Here is a 21675-nt window from a genome sequence, read left to right as displayed (position 1 = left end):
AAGCTGCATGAATAGTCATTTAATAAAATTATACCTCATCCTGAATCTCGACCATTGCGATGCCGACGCCCGCCGACTGCTCTCCGCTACTGCTAGCAACCGACTCCAAACACTACTGAGGACTGACTACTGCAGACTGACTGACTACTGCAGACTGACTGACTGCTCGCTACTGCGAGTCGAGCGCAACTGCTCTGGTCAGAGATTCTACAATGTCTCAGCATCGCTGCCGCACAACATACGTGTTTCATAACCCTCCACTGGGGGGGCAAAAATTTGGCAGCGATGGTGAGTCATTTGGACTTGCCATCGTAACAAATTTTTCTTTTAATTAATTAACATTTACAAAATATTTAGATGTATCACATGAATTAAATGTTGTGCGCATGCACCGATTACAAAACATTGCAGACAAGACAAAATATAATTACAAAACAAATCATGAAAAATGTATATACAAATTATTTGACAGATAACAAAGTGTACACACACTGAAAAATTCTTTAGCAGTTTCATAACAGGCAAAAAAAAAAAATCATGTTGACAAGTGTCATGAGTGCACATGCACTGCAGTGGAAAACATATCAGTAAAAGACGAAATGTATATACAAGAGTAACAAATGACATAAATCATAAAAGGTATACAGAATGAACACAAATCATATCGAAAATTGAGAAGAGTGCACAGGCACTGTAGTTCAGTTGAAAACATATTCACATAAGTGCACATGCACTGAAAACTTTTGAACATTTTTATAACAAATAAACGCAAGAGTAGAAAAAATCATCAAATCACCAAAAGTATATACAATATAGATGACAAGAGTGCACACATACTGCACTTCAAAACAAATCGAAAATGTATTTAGTATTTTGACAACAAATGGCAAAAATCATGTCGACAAGTGACACAAGTGTACTCGCACTAGAGTTCAACAAATCGAGAAAAAAATGTATAGGCCATGAACATAAATGGTGTTAGTAAAAAAATGATTTTCACTATTAGGATAGGAAAGGAAGGATTGCATCATGGTTGTAGCACTTTAGTTTGCACATAGCTGCACTGAAAGTCCATATCTTTCCACAGAATCACAACTAAGTGATACAATCTGCAGTTCCGTTCCCAGAAGTATTTATCAGCTTATCAAGACAGTGAAACGTCGTAGTAGTATTCCATACTATCATTTGGCAGTATACCAGGTACACCAAACAGTGGGACCAGAATAACGTCTTCATCGCTTACGGTGGTGGACAGCATGTCGTGTCAACACCACGCTTTTAAGAGGCGGCACACAGTGCTCCATAACAAAGTCTTGATTAGTGATTACATAAGTAGTTTCTTCGCCTACAGTGGTGGACAGCATGTCGTGTCAACACCACGCTTTTAAGAGGCGGCACACCAACGTAGAATTAGTGCAAAAACCAAATATAGTGCTCCATGATAATGAGGATGGACAAGACAAATGGATGTTACAATAATTTCAGGTAGTTAGGTCAGAAGGTGAAGGACATTAACTAACACACAAGTGTTGATTAGTGATTACATAAGTAGTTTGCGGTATCCATACTCTAGTCATTGAACATTTCTGTACCATGAATGTAGTATTACAGAAAAATGTTCATTAATTAATTTAAAGACAAGAGTGGTAATCAATCGCCATCAAGTATTGAGTATTACAAAACATTTTTCCTCATTCAAATGACATATTTACAAGTAACTATTAACACTCAGTGGCCTAGCAACTTTCGATTAGTACAAAATATTTATCATCATTCAGTATTAATATGGGAAGTCATCATTGAAAACACTAACAAAACGTTAAGTTACATTAATTATTGGCACTCAGTGGCCAGCAAGTATTGAATAGTATAAAACATTATTCATCATTCAGTATTCTTCATATCATTAAGAAATCATTATTAAAAATCAGTTAATTACAGTCATAGCCTTAATAATCATGGGCATTATAAGTTACATTAATTATGGGCACTCAGTGGCCAGCAAGTATTGAATAGTACAAAACGTTAGTAGCATTAATAAGCATGGGCATTATAAGTACTCTCATTACAATAGATAGTGGCAATTATGTTTTGGTATCATTAAGAAGTCATTATTCAAGTGACATACTATTCAGAGCTGATCAGTGTTATTCAGAATTATCATAAACTAGTGACATTATCTGGGACTGTTAATACATTTTGTTTTTTCTGCTAGCAATGCATTGCTTTGGGTAATTATAAGGGAAAGCAAGAAGAAATAAGAGAAAAAATTGCTTCTAGGTTGTTCCTATAAATGAAAAGATTGTGTAACGTCATTCGTCATGAGTCAGCTGTAGCAAGGTTATCACATTTATAAATGATAGACACAAGTGGGTAAGAAAAATGCAAGTACTAGAACAGGTATAATAAGTAACAAGTTTAGTAACTATCATAAAAAGCTTCTCCTGAAAGAAAAATACAAAATGGATTATTGAGCTGAAAGAAGAAACGCAGACTATGCTGAAAAGTAGTGAACTTCGAATTAACAGGTAGTGAAATGTGTATAAAAAATGTGTTCCATAGCTGTCCTTTCCAAAACCTTCAGTCATCCTACTACGCAATATAACACCTGCTGTCAAAGTAAACTGCAACAAATACTTAAATAACTACATAGCATAAATACATAACTTCAACATTATCCTCATCTGTAAAGAAAAACTTCATTATTCATATCATCATAACTCCATCATTATCATCACCTGTAAACAAAAACTTCATTATTCATAGTACCATATTCTTCATCATTGTTCATTATCAGCATTCATTATCATCTGCAAAAATCATTTCATTATTCATCACACAACTATTCCTAATCCCTAGCATATTTCATCACTTAAAACTAAAATGTGTAGTTCTGTCTGACAGCTTGCATCAATCGCTTTGTATTCTGAAAGAAAAAATTAGTTAAGACTGCTATTCTGCGATGTGTATAATATATTCTGGTTAATGCTTGTTAATTCTGATCCATTTACTCGTCCTCATTAGCTTATTCCATCTTCTTTCGTTTATTCCATAGGTGAAATTCCCACTTCTGTTTAATTCATTTCCTGTACGCATCATTTATTTCTGAAATTGATAAACAAAGATTAATGTCTTGCATTTAAATCATATACCCATTAAATAGTGACTGGTTAATGGTGACTCAATTAAGCATATAACATAACATGACAGAAAACGTAATATCTCAAAACACAGACAGTGTTTAAGGGCAAAAAGTGTACAGAGAATATCGTAATGCAGCAGCAAAAAAGGAAAATGTAAAACAGTCATGATGTTGAGATATCACAAGGCAAAATGTCAAAGTCAAATGGTGTGTGTTATACCTTAACTAGTTCACAGTGCATACAAACAAAACAGGAAAACAGTCATACACACAAAAAAATGGAAAATATGCAGTCTGATGTGTAACAACAAAAAAGGCGACCTGCTAACCTTACTTTGCCGGGCACTACTCAAGAAAAAATACGATAATCATCAGTAATTAGTCATGTGAATATAATTGCATAAGTGGTCATAAAATGTGTAGACGGCCTCATAGCATGTTACATCGTAAAGTGGTTTCATTCAATAAAGGGTTTAATATTGGAGATATGGTGATTGCCTTTCGATTTTCTGATTCTCAAAGTTTCGACGTGTACAACATTGGGGTGAGGAATGCTGCGAATCCGATATGGACCTGCGTATAGAAGTTCAAATTTACTGCACTTACCTTTTAATTTGCTGGATAAATGGTGTGTACGTACTAATATCTTCTGTCCAATGTGAAAGTCTCGACGTCTACAAACCTGTTTTTGCTGTCTTCTCCGGCGCTCTGCGGCACGTTTGATGTTGTTCAGCGCAATGTCAATTATTTCGTGGTGTCTTAATCGACGAGATGTAGGAAATGTTACTAATTCTTTAATTTTGTTTGGTGGTTCAACGTTTTTCAGTATAACAGACGGAGATAGCATAGTGGATTCATTTGGAATGGAATTAATTACATCTTGGAATGAGTGTATGTGTGTGTCCCAATTAACATGTCTGTTGTGGCAGTATATTCTACACAGTTTACCAATTTCTTTCATTAATCGTTCACAAGGGTTCGAAGAAGCGTGGTACTTGGATATATAAATCGGAGAAATGTTTCTAGCTCGTAACATGCGTGTCCATATAGCAGAACGAAATTGTGATCCATTATCTGAAATTGCTTTCATCACATGCCCTACATGAAATAAAAAATGCTTTACAAATGCTTTCGAAACAGTTTTGGCAGTAGCTTTACGTAACGGAGTGAAAGTAACAAATTTTGAAGTGAGTTCAACAGCGACAAAGATGTAGCAAAAACCTCTGTTAGTTCTCGGAATTGGACCAAAGATGTCTACTGCGGCCATATGTCTTAATTTAACAGGTATAATGGGATATAATGGAGGAATGTGTGAAGTGGTGTCTGACTTAGCTTTCTGGCAAATTTTACATGACGCTAAAACTCGTCGTATACGTTTTTCTATGCTGGCAAAATAACAGTTCTGTCCCAGTATCAGAAAACATTTTCTTACTCCATAATGTGCGTAGCTTAAATGAGTGTACCAGATTAATTTGTTAACCAGTTCGTCAGGAATGCATAATAACCAATTGTTACTGTCTGGATGAGAGCGGCGAAACAGAATGTCATTGCGTACAGTGTAGTGGTTTCTAATCGTAACATTATTCTTATCTTGCCAAAGGTGTTTAATTTCTTTCCACACATTGTCTTTGCTTTGCTCTCGTGCTATGTCCTGTAATGACGATGAAATAAAATTTTCAAATGCAACTTGTTGAATGTACATGACGCTGAAATTTGCTTTGCAGAAGTTGGTTGCTACGTCTTGCTGATTGTTGCTGAGAGAACGAGAAAGTGCGTCTGCTATAACATTTTGTGTGCCGGGAATGTGAACAATCGTAAAATTAAATTCTTGTAAATACAGTTTCCATCTGCTTAATCTGTCGTGAGTAAATTTAGCTGAAAGTAAAAATTGTATAGCTCTGTGATCTGTGTAAACGGTGGTATGTCTGCCATAAAGAAAGTGCCGAAATCTCGTAAAAGCCCATACAACACATAATGTTTCTAGTTCAGTAACGGAATAATTTCGTTCAGCAGGTGACAAAATGCGGCTTGCAAATGCGATGTTTTTAATTACTATTGAGCCATGTTCTTCAATTTCCTGAAAAATGTGTACGCCTAAAGCTGTGTTGGAACTGTCGGTGGCAATAGAAAAATTTCTAGTAAGGTCTGGGTGCGATAAAAGTGGTGCATTCAACAAAGCATGTTTCAAATAACATTCTCGTGAACAAAATTCTGCGTGTCAATAAGTATTGCTTACGTTACTGGAATAGGCTACCTGTACTGTGTCTGGTCAAATTCTGTCGTACGTGTTATTATTTACGGGAGGATGCTGTGGCATTTCGACTATTTGAACTGCTCTGTTATTTCTTACTGACGTGTTACGCTATAGATGACACCTATTGTCTGTTTCATTCATGATTATATGTTGTTGCTGACGTTCTTGCTGCTGAAAAGATCGACTGTAATGAAATGTACGCTGAAAAATTGTGCTCGTTAATTTTACGTCTGTCATAATAGTCACTTCTATACGGCGCATTGCGATACGAGTCGAAACATTGTGTTTTCTGTACATAGTTTCTCTGCTGTGCGTTACTATTTATTGTAGCTGGGACTATACGTGTACGCGGCGAAACATTAAAGTTATGTTGACCTTGTAGACTGCATTGTTGGTTACGCATACTAAGCGGCTGACTTTCATGCTGTTGTGGTGAAAAACGTCTATTGTTACCAAAAATGTGGTTGCTGTTACTGCTAATTTTACATATACTGATGATTAAATTTTTGTCTGTTATTAAAATTACGGCAGTAGTTGTCATTACGGGAGTGCCTACTGAAAATTGTCACATTCGATAAAAATTTGTCACATCGGGTTTTCATTACATTTTTCTTAATTCTAAGTAGAGCAATAGTTAAAGAGCTATTTTGATAGATATAAAGGATAGTAGAAGAGAAGGCAGCAGTGCAGAAAACTAAAGATGAAACAGCACTACTACAGCTCGGGGCCCTATGCTCGCTACGGCACATATTCATTAAAGCGCAATGAATCCCCTGAGGTCTATTACGCACTGCAAATAAATTTTAGTTTTTGCGTTGCAGGCAATGGTGGTAAAATTTCAAACACAAATTGCTGTATTTTTGCTAATTCCATTTTCTGCATTATAGGCAATACTGATGAAAGTACAATAGCAAATTGTCGTAACAGGTTCAAAGCTCGTTTCTGCATTACAGGTAATAATGGTGAAAGTACAAAAATAAATCGACGTAACCAGTTCAAATCGTGTATCTGTACTCTGTCATTATTATGTTCCTTAGATTTTCTTACAAATAAAATTTGCTCGTAATGTACATTCTCGTCACTGAATTTAACAAAACGTTCAGGTTTGTGCGAGAATCTGTTTGTCTGTGTCATTTCGGATTTCAAATTGCGTATCCTTTCAGGTTTTAAGTCGCGTAGCTTTTCGGATTTTAAGTCGCGTAATCTCTGTAAATTGCTCACATTATACGCGCTACGTGACTCTGACAAATGCTCGCAATGTGGCGGATCCTGTAACGTATTGGTGACGGCAATAGTTTTCAATTCTGTTACTTTAATACTCTCGTCATTTTGGTTGTTCTGACGTTCACTTTTATTATTGACTTCCGTATTCAGAGTGTGTGAAACTTCCACTGACTCTAAATTAAACTCGTCGTGTATCTGTACTGCGTTTTTAGGGCATTGTTCAATGACTGCATTAATTTCGTGGATCTGTGTTGCGTATGCTGAACATTGTTCAGTAACTGCATTAATTTCGACTTTATGTGATTCTGTTGTACCTACACGTGCACTACTTAATTCTTGTGCAACAGTGCCAACTTCATTATTACTGTTACTAGCACAAGCCTTAGTATTCACACGTAATGGTTCTTTAATGTCCTGACATTGCACGGTAACAGCTGTACTCTGTTCACTAACTTGTTTGTTCCGTTCGTTAAGGTTGTCTTGTTTTTCGTTCGCCAGATTGAAACTTTCATTAATTGTTTCGCTAAGTTGTTTGAAGTGGTTGTCGAAACTTTCATTAAGTCTGTCGTACGTTTCATTCGTCTGTTTGAAACTTTCATTAAGTTTGTCGTATGTTTCACTCGTCTTTTTGAGACTTTCATTAAGTTGATTAAACATTTGTTGCAAGAATGCTATATGTTCAGCAGTAAGACAAGTGGTTGAAACGCACTGACTGTTAGTGAACGCAGGATTATCATCCTTACACTGCGTGTCACTGGTACTATTGATGAAGTCATTTAATTCGGTTGTTTCGTTCATAATACCTCGCGATACACTATTCACAGTCTTTCGCAGCATTTTCACAATAGTTACAATAAATCACAAAACAAATAAACACAATGCAAAAGCAACAAACAAAATACAACAGAGCAACAAATTGCCGATGATCTAAGGAGAGAAGGTCACAAATTAGTAAAAGCGTTGCGCCAAATTATAATTATATCTAAGAAATAAGAGCAGATATCTGACTGTTTTTCAAAAGATTCTCTACGAAATACGATCCTGGACCGGGTGTCGCCAAGTGTAACCTCCCCACGGAAAATTTAAAAGGACAATACTTAATAGAAATGGAGCCAAGTGTAACCTCCCCACAACAAATTCTAAAAAGACTATATTTATTAGTAATGGAGCCACAGCTAAGTGTAACCTCCCCACGGAAAATTTAAAAGACTATATTTATTAGAAATGGTGCCACAGCTAAGTGTGAACTCCCCACAAGAATATTAATGGCAAAGACAATTAAATGAAAATTAGCTATCTGACTCAAGTACAAGTTCCCATAATATAATGAACGATAATCCCATGACAATGAAACTGCAGTGATAACCAAAACTCAATTTAACCGAAATCTCGGTCTTTGGCCCTGTGAAACATCAGAATTAATTTCTTACCTTAGCATACTGCATGTAAAATATCTGCTCTCATTCTGCGGCACAGCTTGCAGCAACTGCATTGCGAATAATAATATTTCTTTTTTTTTTTTTTTTTTGTAATCTAAATGAAAACTGAAACTTTTGTTTAGGGGAAGTGGAACGAAATAGTTACTTCAATAAAAAATGAAAATTTTATGTAAAATTGCTTTTGAAATCAAAATTATTATTGGGGACGATTTGAAAATTAATTACAATGAATATAGATTAGATTATATGATGAGCGCAAAGCTGCATGAATAGTCATTTAATAAAATTATACCTCATCCTGAATCTCGACCATTGCGATGCCGACGCCCGCCGACTGCTCTCCGCTACTGCTAGCAACCGACTCCAAACACTACTGAGGACTGACTACTGCAGACTGACTGACTACTGCAGACTGACTGACTGCTCGCTACTGCGAGTCGAGCGCAACTGCTCTGGTCAGAGATTCTACAATGTCTCAGCATCGCTGCCGCACAACATACGTGTTTCAATATCGACTAGCTATGAATATGCGGTTTCTGAGCAATGCCAAGGAACAGAAGTATTTTGACACTCTACGACATATGCAGTCTTTTAGTCCACAAACAATAGAAATACTGTGCCTGAAAGGCTTCGGCTTGCAGTCAACGTGGAAGAATGTAAATTATGATTACGTAAGAGATGAGGTAGAATGTGAAATAGGTTAGAACAGAAGTCTTGATCTCGGTAATACATATGATAACATTCAGTGGAAATGACTCTTCTAAAGGAAGAACGATATATGCCGAGATTCGAAGGAATGGAGAGTGCTATTAAACTTATACTTGTACCAAACAAAAACTATAGAAACTTATGGAAGCATAAGCACAGAAAAAATCAGAAGAGGGGGAACGGCAAGGATGTTCTTGATCGCCATACTTGTGTATTGTGTGTATTGAAACCGGGGACCTAGAAACGACGGAGAGGCTTCGTCCCGCCGTAGCCCCACAACAAGCCACAGCAGTCCACCCACCCCACCGCCGCCCTGCGCCGAACCCAGGGTTATTGTGCGGTATGCATCAAACAACACGAACGCCACGTGCTGTTAACACGAAGTGTGAAATCCGCGCTAGCGGAACATTACGAGAATTGCAGCCAAGATACAGATTTTCTACAACATACGTATCCTGGCCAAGGAACGCAACCGCAACATTTATAGATAGAAAGTCCGAGAACCGGTAGACCTTCTGAGAGCGAATACAATTTTAGTAAAGATGATACAGGCTTCCAGGTTCGTGGCTTTCGCCATCAGGGATGTAGATACGCAGTTGAGCCATCTAAGAACGAAAGCAATTTTAAACCTAGAAAATCAAGGGAGGGAAATGTTACATTACTGCTGAACTACCATACAGTTTACTACTTCAGTTTTATTCACACGGATTCACAATTTATACTTTATGCGTTAGTTAATTACAATTATTAGTTCTCAAATGTTCTACATGCCAAATTAAGTACAAAATATCCTGTTTTACACCCTTCTGCAGCCTTAAATTTTATGATTTAGTAATCAAGTGTTAATAGGGATGATTTCAGTAGGATTCCAGCTTCGTTGTTTCCCGCCAGCAAGGAAGAAAATAAGCGGTAATGGTGCGCGAGAAACACAAGCAAACGAGAGGAAGTCATGTATGCGGTATTTTGATAAACATTCCCCCTCACTTGAGCTGCGTGTTTCGCTACCCGTCTATTGGTGATGACCCGCTAATAGTAGCCCAAAAAATTTCATCCAGTAATCCTACTTCTTTAGAACAAGCACAGGAAATGTCCCCTTTTGTAACTGAAATGGCCACTGGTTGTAGACAGTGTCACGCTAAACGTGAACATCATAGGTCCTTGAAGAATATAGCAGCATAGGGCTCGAAATTGAAGATTTTACCTAGATTTTGTAAAACGTCTAGAAGCAAAAAAAAAAGACACAAATGTGCTTCTGAAAGAGGGTGATCAAAGCAGATGCATGGAAAGGAAAATAAATTTAGTAGTATTAAAAGGAAAAAGTACACAGAAAAATCACCTCAGAGTCACCGGTGAAAGTAAATTATCCCTTTTCGGGCTCATTCTAAGGTATAATTGCAACTCCGAAACGTTTTCGATGTACAGAGACTTGGAAATAAAGGCAGAAGAAAACCAAGAAACAAGATTATACATAAACTGATGCAGAGCATGGGGCACCGAAATTACGAAAAAAGTACAGACAAAAGATGTGAAAAGTGACAGTGACGAGGCATAGCCTTTAACAAACGATAGCTGGATAATGCCAGGATTACGTCAGCTGTTGTATTATAGTAACTCCTGAAATGTTCCTGAACAATATATTAACGAATATCTGACACGTCTTCAAATGTTTGTGCAAATGTTAGTTCGAAATACAGTGAAAGATTCGCTTAAGATGTGCTGTTGCAATACTATTACACACACACACACACACACACACACACACGCTATTTAGTACTCTAAGTCGATGCTTGGTATCATAGACATGACTGTATGAAAGAAAGTATTAGTGAATTAGCGAAGATTGTGACGTCTAAGTAAGAAGAATTGGTCGATGGCCCATTGACAAAATTCTACATACAGGACGCTACAGAGTATGCATTCGCTGTTGACTTTCAGTATGATGTCCAGTAGTAACACGTACATGCGATTTGGCTTCATAAGAGTAAAATACACAAAAATAGCAGAGATTCGAAGCGGAGCAATACTACACAATAGTGCGACAACTCTCCTACTGAAGAAGTCTTGTACTTTTCGTAATTCCAAACATAAAATTACACCTTTTGTTGCTTGTTCCGTGTACAGCACATTCTCCTTTAATATCTCTTCTTGCAACCGCTTTCCCTAAGAGACGGAGTATATTGGTGATACAGTCTCAAATGTCGCTGAATTTTGTCTTACCGGTTCCTTACACAAAAAGTTATACATGCAGAAGAAACGCTTAGTCTGAATGACTGATATGTAATGAGAATACTTCCATAACTTAATAACATAAAGATAAAATATAAAATATGCATGTGTCTTCATTCACATTGTAGTTTTGAGCACAAAGTATTGTTTTTACATCTAAATTTTCTTTTATTTTTCAGAAATGCATACATACAAATTATGTTTAAGTTAGGAAATACGTTACATCGGATTTTGTTGTCATGTACATTCATCATGTTTCCTCCTCTGTAACCTTGTTCTATAATTATGCACCTAAGTAGTAAAGACGGAAAAAGTGAGAAATTAACTGTGCTCCGTATACCATATAAACATAATTGCTAGTATTCCCATGTTGCCATCCAATAACCAAACTTTCTCTAAAATAAATATGTCACAAATATAGCAAAATTACTTGTACTGGATACATTTACTCTAATTGGTAGACATAAGTTTCAAGAGAGAATCGGAATGTGTAAATCAAAAGTCGCCATAATCTCTTAACTTTAGGAATATGCGTTCAAAGAAGGCACAAAGAAGCTTCAAGTGGAATACTGATATCAGTAAAATTCAAGGACTGTGAACTATCCAAAATAAAGACTTACAGATGTATTTACATTCTTTGTTGGATCCCATAGAAGTCCGGAATACGGTTTTCGTCTGGTGTGGCTTCCTTGTGATTTCTGAATTTAATTCGAAGTGCCTTCCAGTTGAGAGGCTTAGGTAAGCAGAGAGGTAACGTTGAGGTTGGGTGCGTCGGCCACGACTCTCTTGAAGTCTGCATATTCGCAGCAGTACGAGTAGCCCATCTTCTGGTTATTGGCCTTCCAGGTTAACCAGCTGATCTTGGTGCACACGTCTTTGCAGATGAAGTAGTCAGAGCCAGGGTTCTTAATGTACGGGTTGTTTACACCTAGGAACACTACAGCTGCCTTAGTAACCTCTCTATACAGAATCTTCCAAAAGAGCTTCGGCACTGGAATGTAGTTTGTGCCGTTAGTATAAAGATACAACTCCGTCTCGTCATTTCTCACGTTGGGCAGCGTTGTGATTCCGTGCGTACCCGTGTAGATTTGCAGCTCGACGCTGTTTGTTGCAGCATAGGAATGTACATTGTCCTCCAAGAGTTTCCAGTTGCCACCATTGAACGTTTGCCACTGCGGCGCAGCATTCATGTAGAAGAATGTGACGTATTCCTGCGCGCCAAGACTGAAATCAGACTTAGCAGTGAGGTGTCCTTTGGAAAGGAAGTAGTCGGTCTTTAGAGAAATGTACTTGGACCCCAACTTAGGGTCCCCCAGCAGCCTGCCGACCGTGTCGATCTGCGTGGCCCTTTTGTATTGATTATCCATGTCAATGTTGGGGAAGAAGGTGCCATTCAACCAGTCGGGCCGGGGGAAACCGGTCTGGCTGCCCCCTATTTCGCGGACCATCGTGAAGTGGTCGTACACCGTGCTGTAGGAGCGAACGTCGAAGCAGGCGTCGATGAGCGTGTAGAAGTCGGGGCCGACCTGGAAGCCCAGCTGGATCTCCTGATACTGACTTTTGCTGCCGCACGTTTTGGCCGGATTCCGCTCCGATGGTTTCGGCTGGGACACGCATCCGAGATCACTGAAGTTGTAGGGCGTACTGCCGATGGTGAAGGTGGTGCCGGAGAAGCAGGTGGCTGTCGCCAGCGGCTGTTTCGTCACCACGAGGGCGTTGTCGGGACACGCGACGATGATCTGCTGGTTCTGGCTGAGCAATATTTTCCCCGAGGAGTCCGGCGTGACGAAGCCGTGCACGTCTTTGCTTCCGCCGGGCTTCAGCAGCAGCGGCTGAGGGTATGGCATCTTGGATTTGTTTACGTCCACCGAACAGCCTGTAATTTGAATAGAAATGTCATTATAACTGCACTGATAACTGAGTTTCACAACAGGCTGCAAAAATATAATTGCGTAGGTTTGCGCGGCCAGAGTCAGTCGACATAAAAGTTTTCTAGGTATGGTACCGCGTCATAATGTAAAAAACCACTGCTACTGGAGGAAAACCAACGTCTCGGCCACGATTGCAGCGGCTTTCTTCTGGGTCTTGCTAACCACCTCAGATGAACTTTGGAACCAGGTGAATGCAGCTTCGATATCTGTATAACAGGACGCCATTCGCTCCTCAAACGCGTCCATGCTGTCACGCATGCAACAAGTTATCAGGGCCCATGGTGGATCCTGTGCCTAGCAGGCAACAGGACACATGCTAAATCGAAGAGACTGAAATGTTAATCATTTCTGCAGAACATACTACTGTACATGTCCTCTGAATATGAACGTCCTATTTGTAATTGTTCGCCAACGGCATTGCCACAGTGGCTACACCGGTTCCCGTCAGATCACCGAACTTAAGCGCTGTCGGGTGTGGCCGGCACTTGGATGGGTGACCATCCGATCTTCCGAGCGCTGTTGGCAAGCGGGGTGTACTCAGCCTTGTGAGGCTATTTTTCAACGCATATTATCGTTCAGTGCGTCGGCTTTACGTCACCTTACTGGCAGGTCCTGTATAACCTCGTAATACCACTCTACTGGTCGACATCTTGCTGTATCAGGGCACTTTGACCTATTGAATTACATCCTCTTACCGGTAGCCATACCTATCATTCCTGGGGAGCGCATCTTTCATTGAGCCAGAGAGATGGAAGTCGAAGGTGAGAGATCCGGGCTGGGTCTTCCCAGAGGAAGGCCACTGCAATCGTGGCCGAAACGTTGGTTTTTCTCCAGCAGCAGTAGTTGTTTACATTATGACGCGGTACCATACCCAGAAAACTTTTAGGCTGCAAAAAGATTAGAATATAGAATGATGTCAAAGAATTTGCGCACAGTAGGTCTGACATTTTCTCACCGACAGTAATTCATTTACTTGAAATTTTTATCAAAGTCAGAGCAAGAGTTTGCTGTTGCTTCATCCAAAATCACAAAACAGGTTAACCTACCCAAGCGAGAGTGAAATACACTAAGATTTCAAAAAGAATGTAATACACTGCTGCCCATCGAAGTTGCAACAACGGAAGGATGTTGTTGTTGTTGTGGTCTTCAGTCCTGAGACTGGTTTGATGCAGCTCTCCATGCTACTCTATCCTGTGCAAGCTTCTTCATTTCCCAGTGCCTACTGCAACCTACATCCTTCTGAATCTGCTCAGTGTATTCATCTCTTGGTCTCCCTCTACGATTTTTACCCTCCACGCAATGATCAGCAATGATCAACGGCATGAGGATGCGGAAGGCAATGGAAACCACTTCATTAAAGACACATAACTTGTACCCAAAGGACATGTAGCCTGTAAATGAGAAGTGTCATGATGATCTCTCCATTGGCAAATGATTCCGGAACACTACCCCATTCGCAACTTTGGAGGGGGCTGCCAAGGCGGAGGTAACCATGAGAAAAACGCTGAATAATCAACGAAAGGATAACGCTCTACGAGTCGGGGCTTGGAATGCCAGAAGCTTTAATCTGGTAAGGAAACTAGAAAATCTGAAAAGGGAAATTCAAAGGCTCAATCTAGATTTAGTAGGGGCCAGTGTAGTGAAGAGGAAACAAGACCAGGATTTCTGGTCAGATGAGTATAGGGTAATATCAACAGCAGCAGAAAACGGTATAACGGGAGTAGGATTCGTTATGAATAGGAAGGTAGGGCAGAGAGTGTGTTACTGCGAACAGTTCAGTGATAGGGTTGTTCTTATCAGAACCGAAAGCAAACCAACACCGACAGTGATAGTTCAGCCACATATACCGACGTCGCAACCTGAAGATGAAGAGATAGAAAAGGTGTATGAGGATATCAAAAGGGTAATACAGTATGAAAAGGGAGATGAAAATCTAATAGTCATGGGAGACTGGAATGCAGTTGTAGGGGAAGGAGTAGAAGAAAAGGTTACAGGAGAATTTGTCTCTTGGGACAAGGAATGAGAGAGGAAAAAGATTAATTACGGTCTGTAATAAACTTCAGCTAGTAATAGCGAATACTCTGTCCAGGAATCACAAGAGGAGGAGGTAAGAGAGAGGTGATACGGGCCGGGTGATATGGGAAGATTTCAGTCACATTACATCACGGTCAGACAGAGATTTTGAAGTGAGATACTGGAGTGTAAGGCGTACCCAGGAGCAGTTATACAATCACATCACAAAGTAGTAGTGAAGAAGACTAGGCTGAAGCTTAAGACATTAGTCAGGAAGAACCAATACGCAAAGAAGTGGGATACAGAAGTACTAAGGGATGACGAGACACACTTGAAGTTCTCTGAGATTATAGATACAGTAGTAAGGAATAGCTCAGGAGGCGGTACAGTTGAAGAGGAATGGACATATCTAAAAAAGGCTGTCACAGAAGTTGGAAAGAAAAACAGGTACAAAGAAGTTAACTGCGAAAAAACCATGGGTATGGGTAACAGAAGAAACATTTCAGTTGATCAATGAAAGAAGGAAATATAAAAATGTTCAGGAAAATTCAGGAATAGAGAAATACAAGTCGCTGAGGAATGAAGTAAATAGGAAGTGCAGGGAAGCTAAGACGAAGTGGCCTCATGAAAAATGTGAATAAAGCGAAAAATAAATGATTGTCGGAAGGATTGACTCAACATTGAGGAAAGTCACAACAACCTTCGGTGACATAAAAAGCAAGGGTGGTAACATAAAGAGTGCTACGGGAATTTCACTGTTAAATGCAGAGGAGAGAGCGGATAGGTGGAGAGAACACATTGAAGGCCTCTATGAGGGGAAAGATTTGTCAGATGTGATAGAACAGGAGTCGATTTAGAAGAGAGAAGGGATCCAGTATTAGAATCAGGATTTAGGATCGCTTTGGAGTACTTAAGATCAAACAAGGCAGAAGGCATAGATGACATTCCATCAGAATTTCTAAAATCATTGGGAGAAGTGGCAACAATACGCCTATTCTCGTTTGTGTTCTAATGACCTTCCCTTGGCCAATAGAAAAATTACGAGTGTTAAGTATTCCTGATAAACCAAAAGAAGAAACAGACAGGCAGCCTCGAAACTTTTCCCTGTAAAATAGATTGTAACTATTGTTCCCTACTCTCACCAGGTCCTCTTTCCTTCCTAGTATTAAATGATTTAAATAAATCTGTACTTCGGTGTTACTTATTAATATGAAAATTGAAACTGACTTTTTCTTCAAAAATAAAATATCTAGTGTTGTGGATCTTAATTACTGTCTTTTTGGCTGAAAAAGGGTAAATTATTAATTCTGCAGTAATGCGTGGCGTCCCCAGAGTGCAGCGTAAGAAACAGCTTTTCAAGATCTGCGTCGTAATGTAGCTCTGAAAAATTCTTGACGCTGTTATTGAAGAGCAAGTCAGACGGATACGATTCTGAACAACTATGATAGTCTGTGTCGGGAGGGCAAGTTCCACAAATTTTCGCTTTTCACAAAAAAGAATCTTTTTATTCCAAAATACCACGTTATTAAACGGGACTCGCACACTATTACCTATAATTCAAAATCCTGAGACTTCTTGCTTACACTTTGTATCGTAATTACTAGGAGAGGACAGATGAGCATAATATTCACTTGAGAAATGAGAAAAACTTTACCTTTTAATATAACAATTATTATTTCATAAAAAATTTCTTCTCAATGCTCAACTATTACAGTATATATTCAGCTTCTTGCAAGAGCGTATATTGACAAAAATTAATATCTTCTGATATCTTGCGGGAATGGGGGCTGTCGTTTATTTTTCTAACAATAGAAGTACACCTCTTTTGAAAATACGTCATTCCGTAGTCCAGTCTACTATCAGAAAAAGATTATTAGTTAAATCACGAATAAAAGTTTGTTACAAATCATGGAACTCTAACAAGCCAACGATGATATTTACAATGCTGTGCTCTCGCGGGCGATAGCGATAATTCAGTTTATTTATAACCGACAGTTTTTCCGTCATGTACGTAAGATATAGCTTCCAAAATTAAATTAGAGACTTACAGTATTACGATAATATCTATCCAGTATTTTACTGGATAAGTACAGGGAATACATACTGGTTAATGTCTTTCGAGCCGCAGTCGTAAGACTTTTGTCTTAGCTTGAATTACACGTTATGAAACGATATTATAGTGTGTAGAATGTATGAGTCTGGAGACGCACCATTTGACTTACGGACAAATTTGCACACAATTCCGAAGACTGTAAGAGCTGCCAAGTGCGATAATTGTCACACAATCAGCTTAACAGCTCATGCATCCAAGTTGCTGACAAGAATAGTATACCGAATGGGAAAGGAAACTGAGCCTTTGCTAGATGACGATCAGTTTGTTTTCGGAAAGATAAAGGCACCAGAGAGGCAATTCTGACGTTTCGGTTGAAAATGGAAGCAAGGATAAGAAAAATCAAGACACGTTCATAGGATTTGTCGACCTGGAAAAAGCGTTCGACAATGTAAAAAGGTGCAAAATGTTCGAAATTCTGAGAAAAATAGGGGTAAGCTATAGGGAGAGACGGGTAACATACTTCACAAGAGCCAAGAAGGAATAATAAGTGTGGACTACCAAGAACGGAGTGCTCGGATTAAAAACGGTGTAAGACAGGGTGTGGTCTTTCGCCTCTACTGCTCAATCTGTACATCGAAGAAACAGTGATGAAAATAAAAGAAAACTTCAGGAGTTGAATTAAAATTCAATGTGCAAGGATATCAGTGATACGATTCGCCGATGACATTGATAACGTGAATGAAAGTGAAGAAGAATTACACGATGTGCTGAATGGAATGAACAATCTAATGAGTACAGAATATGGATTGAGAGTAAATCGAAGAAAGATGAAAGTAGGAGAACGGTGAGAAACTTAGCATCAGGATTGATGGTCACGAGGTAGATGAAGTTAAGGAATTCTGCTGCCTTGCCGGCAAAATAACCAATGACGGACGGAGCAAGGAGGACATCAAAAGCATTTATGGCCAAGTGAAGTCAACTAGTATCAAACATAGGCCTTAGTTTGAGAAAGAAATTTCTGAGAACGTACATAAGCAGCACAGCATTGTGTGGTAGTGAAACACGGACTGCAGGAAAACCGAAACCGATGAGAATCGAAGCATTTGAGAAATGGTGGTACAGGCGAAGTTAAAAATTAGGTAGACTGATAAGGTAAGGAATGAGGAGGTTCTGCACGCAACCGGAGAGGAAAGGAATATGTGGAAAACACAGACACGGAGAAGGAACAGGATGATAGGACATTAGGGAATGACTTCCATTGTACTGGAGGGAGCTGTAGACGGCAAAAACTGTTGACGAAGCCAGAGACTGGAATACATACGGCACATGACTGAGGACGTGTGTCGCAAATTCACAAATGATTCAAAATCTGAGGTCATCAGTCCTCTAGACATGTTGTTGTTGTTGTGGTCTTCAGTCGTGAGACTGGTTTGATGCAGCTCTCCATGCTACTCTATCCTGTGCAAGCTTCTTCATCTCCCAGTATCTTATGCAGCCTACATCCTTCTGAATCTGCTTAGTGTATTCATCTCTTGGTCTCCCTTTATGATTTTTACCCTCCACGCTGCCCTCCAATACTAAATTGGTGATCCCTCCATGTCTCAGAACATGTCCTACCAACCGGTCCCTTCTTTTTGTCAAGTTGTGCTACAAACTCTTCTTCTCCCCGATTCTATTCAATAATTCATCATTAGTTATGTGATCTACCCATCTAATCTTCAGCATTCTTCTGTAGCACCACATTTCGAAAGCTTCTATTTTCTTCTTGTCTAAACTATTTATCGTCCACGTTTCACTTCCATACATGGCTACACTCCATACAAATGCTTTCAGAAACGACTTCCTGACCTTTAAATCTATACTCGATGTTAACAAATTTCTCTTCTTCAGAAATGCTTTCCTTGCCATTGGCAGTCTGCATTTTATATCCTCTCCGACCATCATCAGTTATTTTGCTCCCCAAATAGCAAAACTCTTTACTACTTTAAGTGACTCATTTCCTAATCTGATTCCCGCAGCATCACCTGACTTAATTCGACTACATTCCATTATCCTCGTTTTGCTTTTGTTGATGTTCATCTTATACCCTCCTTTCAAGACACTGTCCATTCCGTTCAACTGCTCTTCCAAGTCCTTTGCTGTCTCTGACAGAATTACAATGTCATCGGCGAACCTCAAAGTTTTTATTTCTTCTCCATGGATTTTAATACGTCCTCCGAACTTTTCTTTTGTTTCCCTTATTGATTGCTCAATATACAGATTGGATAACATCGGGGATTGGCTACAACCCTGTCTCACTCCTTTCCCAACCACTGCTTCCCTTTCATACCCCTCGACTCTTATGACTGCCATCTGCTTTCTGTACAAATTGTAAATAGCCTTTCGCTCCCTGTATTTTACCCCTGCCACCTTCAGACATAGAGCTACTTAAACCTAACTAAGCTAAGGACATCACACACATCCATGCAAGAGTCAGGATTCGAACCTGCGACCGTAGAAGCAGCGCGGTACCGGACTGAAGCGCCTAGAACCGCTCGGCCACAGTGGACGGTTTGTGTCGCAAGTGCTACTCGGGGCTGAAGATGTTGGGACGAGGGAGTAATTCGTGGCGGGGCCGCATCAAATCAGTCAGAAGACTAATGACCCAAAAAAAAAGTCATCAGCTCCGTGCCTCGAGTAACAAGCCACACACACCCACCCTCTTACAAAAATGAACTGCTGCTGCTGCCTTCATGCGTTGCACGTATTAGAGTAATATTCAGCAAACTGTGCACACTTTCTAGGTCGTATTGGTCTGATGTTTTGTACACTGATAAGCCAAGACATTATGACCGCTGCCCACCGAGACGTCGGATGCCCGTCTGATGGCATTGTGGGCACGTGACGCCCTAGCAAAAGTGTGTAAGTCTAGCAGACACGGACAGGAGATCCTCTAGCAAAAATTTGGGCTGTAAACGTAAAAACATATTGAGATAAGCGTCTGCGACAAAGGGGAAATTATTATTATGTAGAGCCTGTGAAGGATTCGGACGTTTGTCTGCTGTGTTAAGTAGAGTAGACAGTAATCTGTGGCCTCTCTGCAGCAAGAGCACAATGCTGGTTACAGCACAAGTGTTTCGGTTCAGACCGTTCATTGTACGAGGGTCAGTCAAAAAGTAATGCCTCCTATTTTTTTTTCTACGTTTAATTGTCAGGAAATTTAAATGCAATTACATAGGTTGAAAACCACAACATTGAGGATCATTTTGTCATTTTTCAATGTAATCTCCGCCCATCTCTACAGTTTTGGTCCATCTTTGAACAAGGGCATGTATCCCAGCACGGTAAAAATCACAGCTCTGCTTCCTAAGCCATTGACGCACGGATGTTTTGACGGCCTCCTCATCTTCAAAATGAATCCCACGATGAGCTTCTTTTAGTGGCCCGAACAGATGGAAGTCTGATGGTGCCAGGTCAGGGCTGTATGGGGGATGAGGCAAAACTTCCCATCCAATTTTGACAATCTCGTCAGAGGTGTGACGACTGGTGTGTGGTCTTGCATTGTCATGCAAAAGAAGAACATCTGCCATTGATTTTGTTGGGCGAACTCGCTGAAGACGTGCTTTAAGTTTTTTGAGGGTTGTGACGTATTGAACAGAATTTATTGTGCATCCCTGCTCCAAAAAATCAACCAGAATCACACCCTCTGTATCCCAGAAAACTGTTGCCATAACTTTCCCTGCCGATCGCACAGTTTTGAATTTTTTCTTCCTCGGCGAGCTTGTGTGACGCCACTCCATTGACTGCCTCTTTGATTCGGGTTCAAAAAAATGCACCCATGTTTCGTCCCCGGTCACAATTTTTTTCAGAAACTCATCTCCCTCCAAACGGAAGCGCTGCAAGTGTTGGGAGGCTATTGTTTTCCTTGCCTCTTTATTCTGATCGGTTAACATTCTTGGAACCCACCGTGCACAAACTTTTGAGTACCCCAATTGTTTAATAATCGTGATCACACTGCCTTTACTAAGAGAAATAATGCGACACACTTCATCTGCAGTCACCCGACGGTCACCACGAATGATGTCATCAACTTGCTGAATGTTGTGTGGAGTCACTGCACTCACCGGCCTGCCGCTCCGCTTTTCGTCAGTCAACGGTGTTTGCCCTTCAGCTTCCTTACAACGACGAACCCATCGTCTAACAGTGCTGACATCCACTGTCACAACACCATACACCTTCTTCAGTCTTTCATGAATGCGTATGGGCGTTTCACCTTCTGCATTCAAGAATTCAATCACACAACGCTGTCTCAAACGAACATCGATGTCGGCCATCTTAAAAACTTCTGCTGTGCTGCCACCTGTTGACACAGAAAGTTACTACTGCAGTGGATTGCAGAAGAAGGTTTGAGGAATGGCGCCAAATTCAAATTTTTCACTTAACTTAATTTCTTTAAGTAGAAAAAAAATGGGAGGCATTACTTTTTGACCGACCCTCGTACATTGTTGAACATGGAGCTCCGCAGCAGACCACACTTACGTGTTCACACGTTGACCCAACGACATCGTCAATTACGACTGCAGGCGTGAGCTCTTCGGGTGAATCATTTTTGCTTCATTGGGTCGATGGTCGTCTCCACAAACGTCCTCATCGAGATGAATGCGGCTCGAAACGTGCATCGCGCCACGGATGCAGGCTGGTGGGAA

At 40.0% G+C, this 21675-nt stretch overlaps 2 protein-coding genes across 3 annotated transcripts in view; both read right to left on the bottom strand.

The window, feature by feature from the left end:
- LOC126195029 (uncharacterized) overlaps positions 1–21675 on the bottom strand; it is a 222394-nt gene that overhangs the window by 169327 nt on the left and 31392 nt on the right. The window lies entirely within an intron of this gene.
- The window catches only part of LOC126195066 (uncharacterized), a 284997-nt gene continuing 274410 nt past the window's right edge, over positions 11089–21675 (bottom strand). The window contains exon 3 of one of the 2 annotated variants that reach the window (XR_007538553.1): positions 11089–11264. Coding sequence is in view for 1 of the 2 variants with exons in the window: in XM_049933533.1 (XP_049789490.1) it covers positions 11728–11839 (112 nt within the window). In the remaining variant the exon portion in view is untranslated. Of the gene's footprint in view, positions 11840–21675 lie in introns of both variants that reach the window. The other variant, XM_049933533.1, reaches the window with a different exon arrangement.

The sequence above is a fragment of the Schistocerca nitens genome, chromosome 1, assembly GCF_023898315.1.
Source record: "Schistocerca nitens isolate TAMUIC-IGC-003100 chromosome 1, iqSchNite1.1, whole genome shotgun sequence".
NCBI lineage: Eukaryota > Metazoa > Arthropoda > Insecta > Orthoptera > Acrididae > Schistocerca > Schistocerca nitens.
The sequence above is the reverse complement of the archived record's forward strand: the minus strand, read 5'-3'. Positions and strand labels throughout refer to the sequence as shown.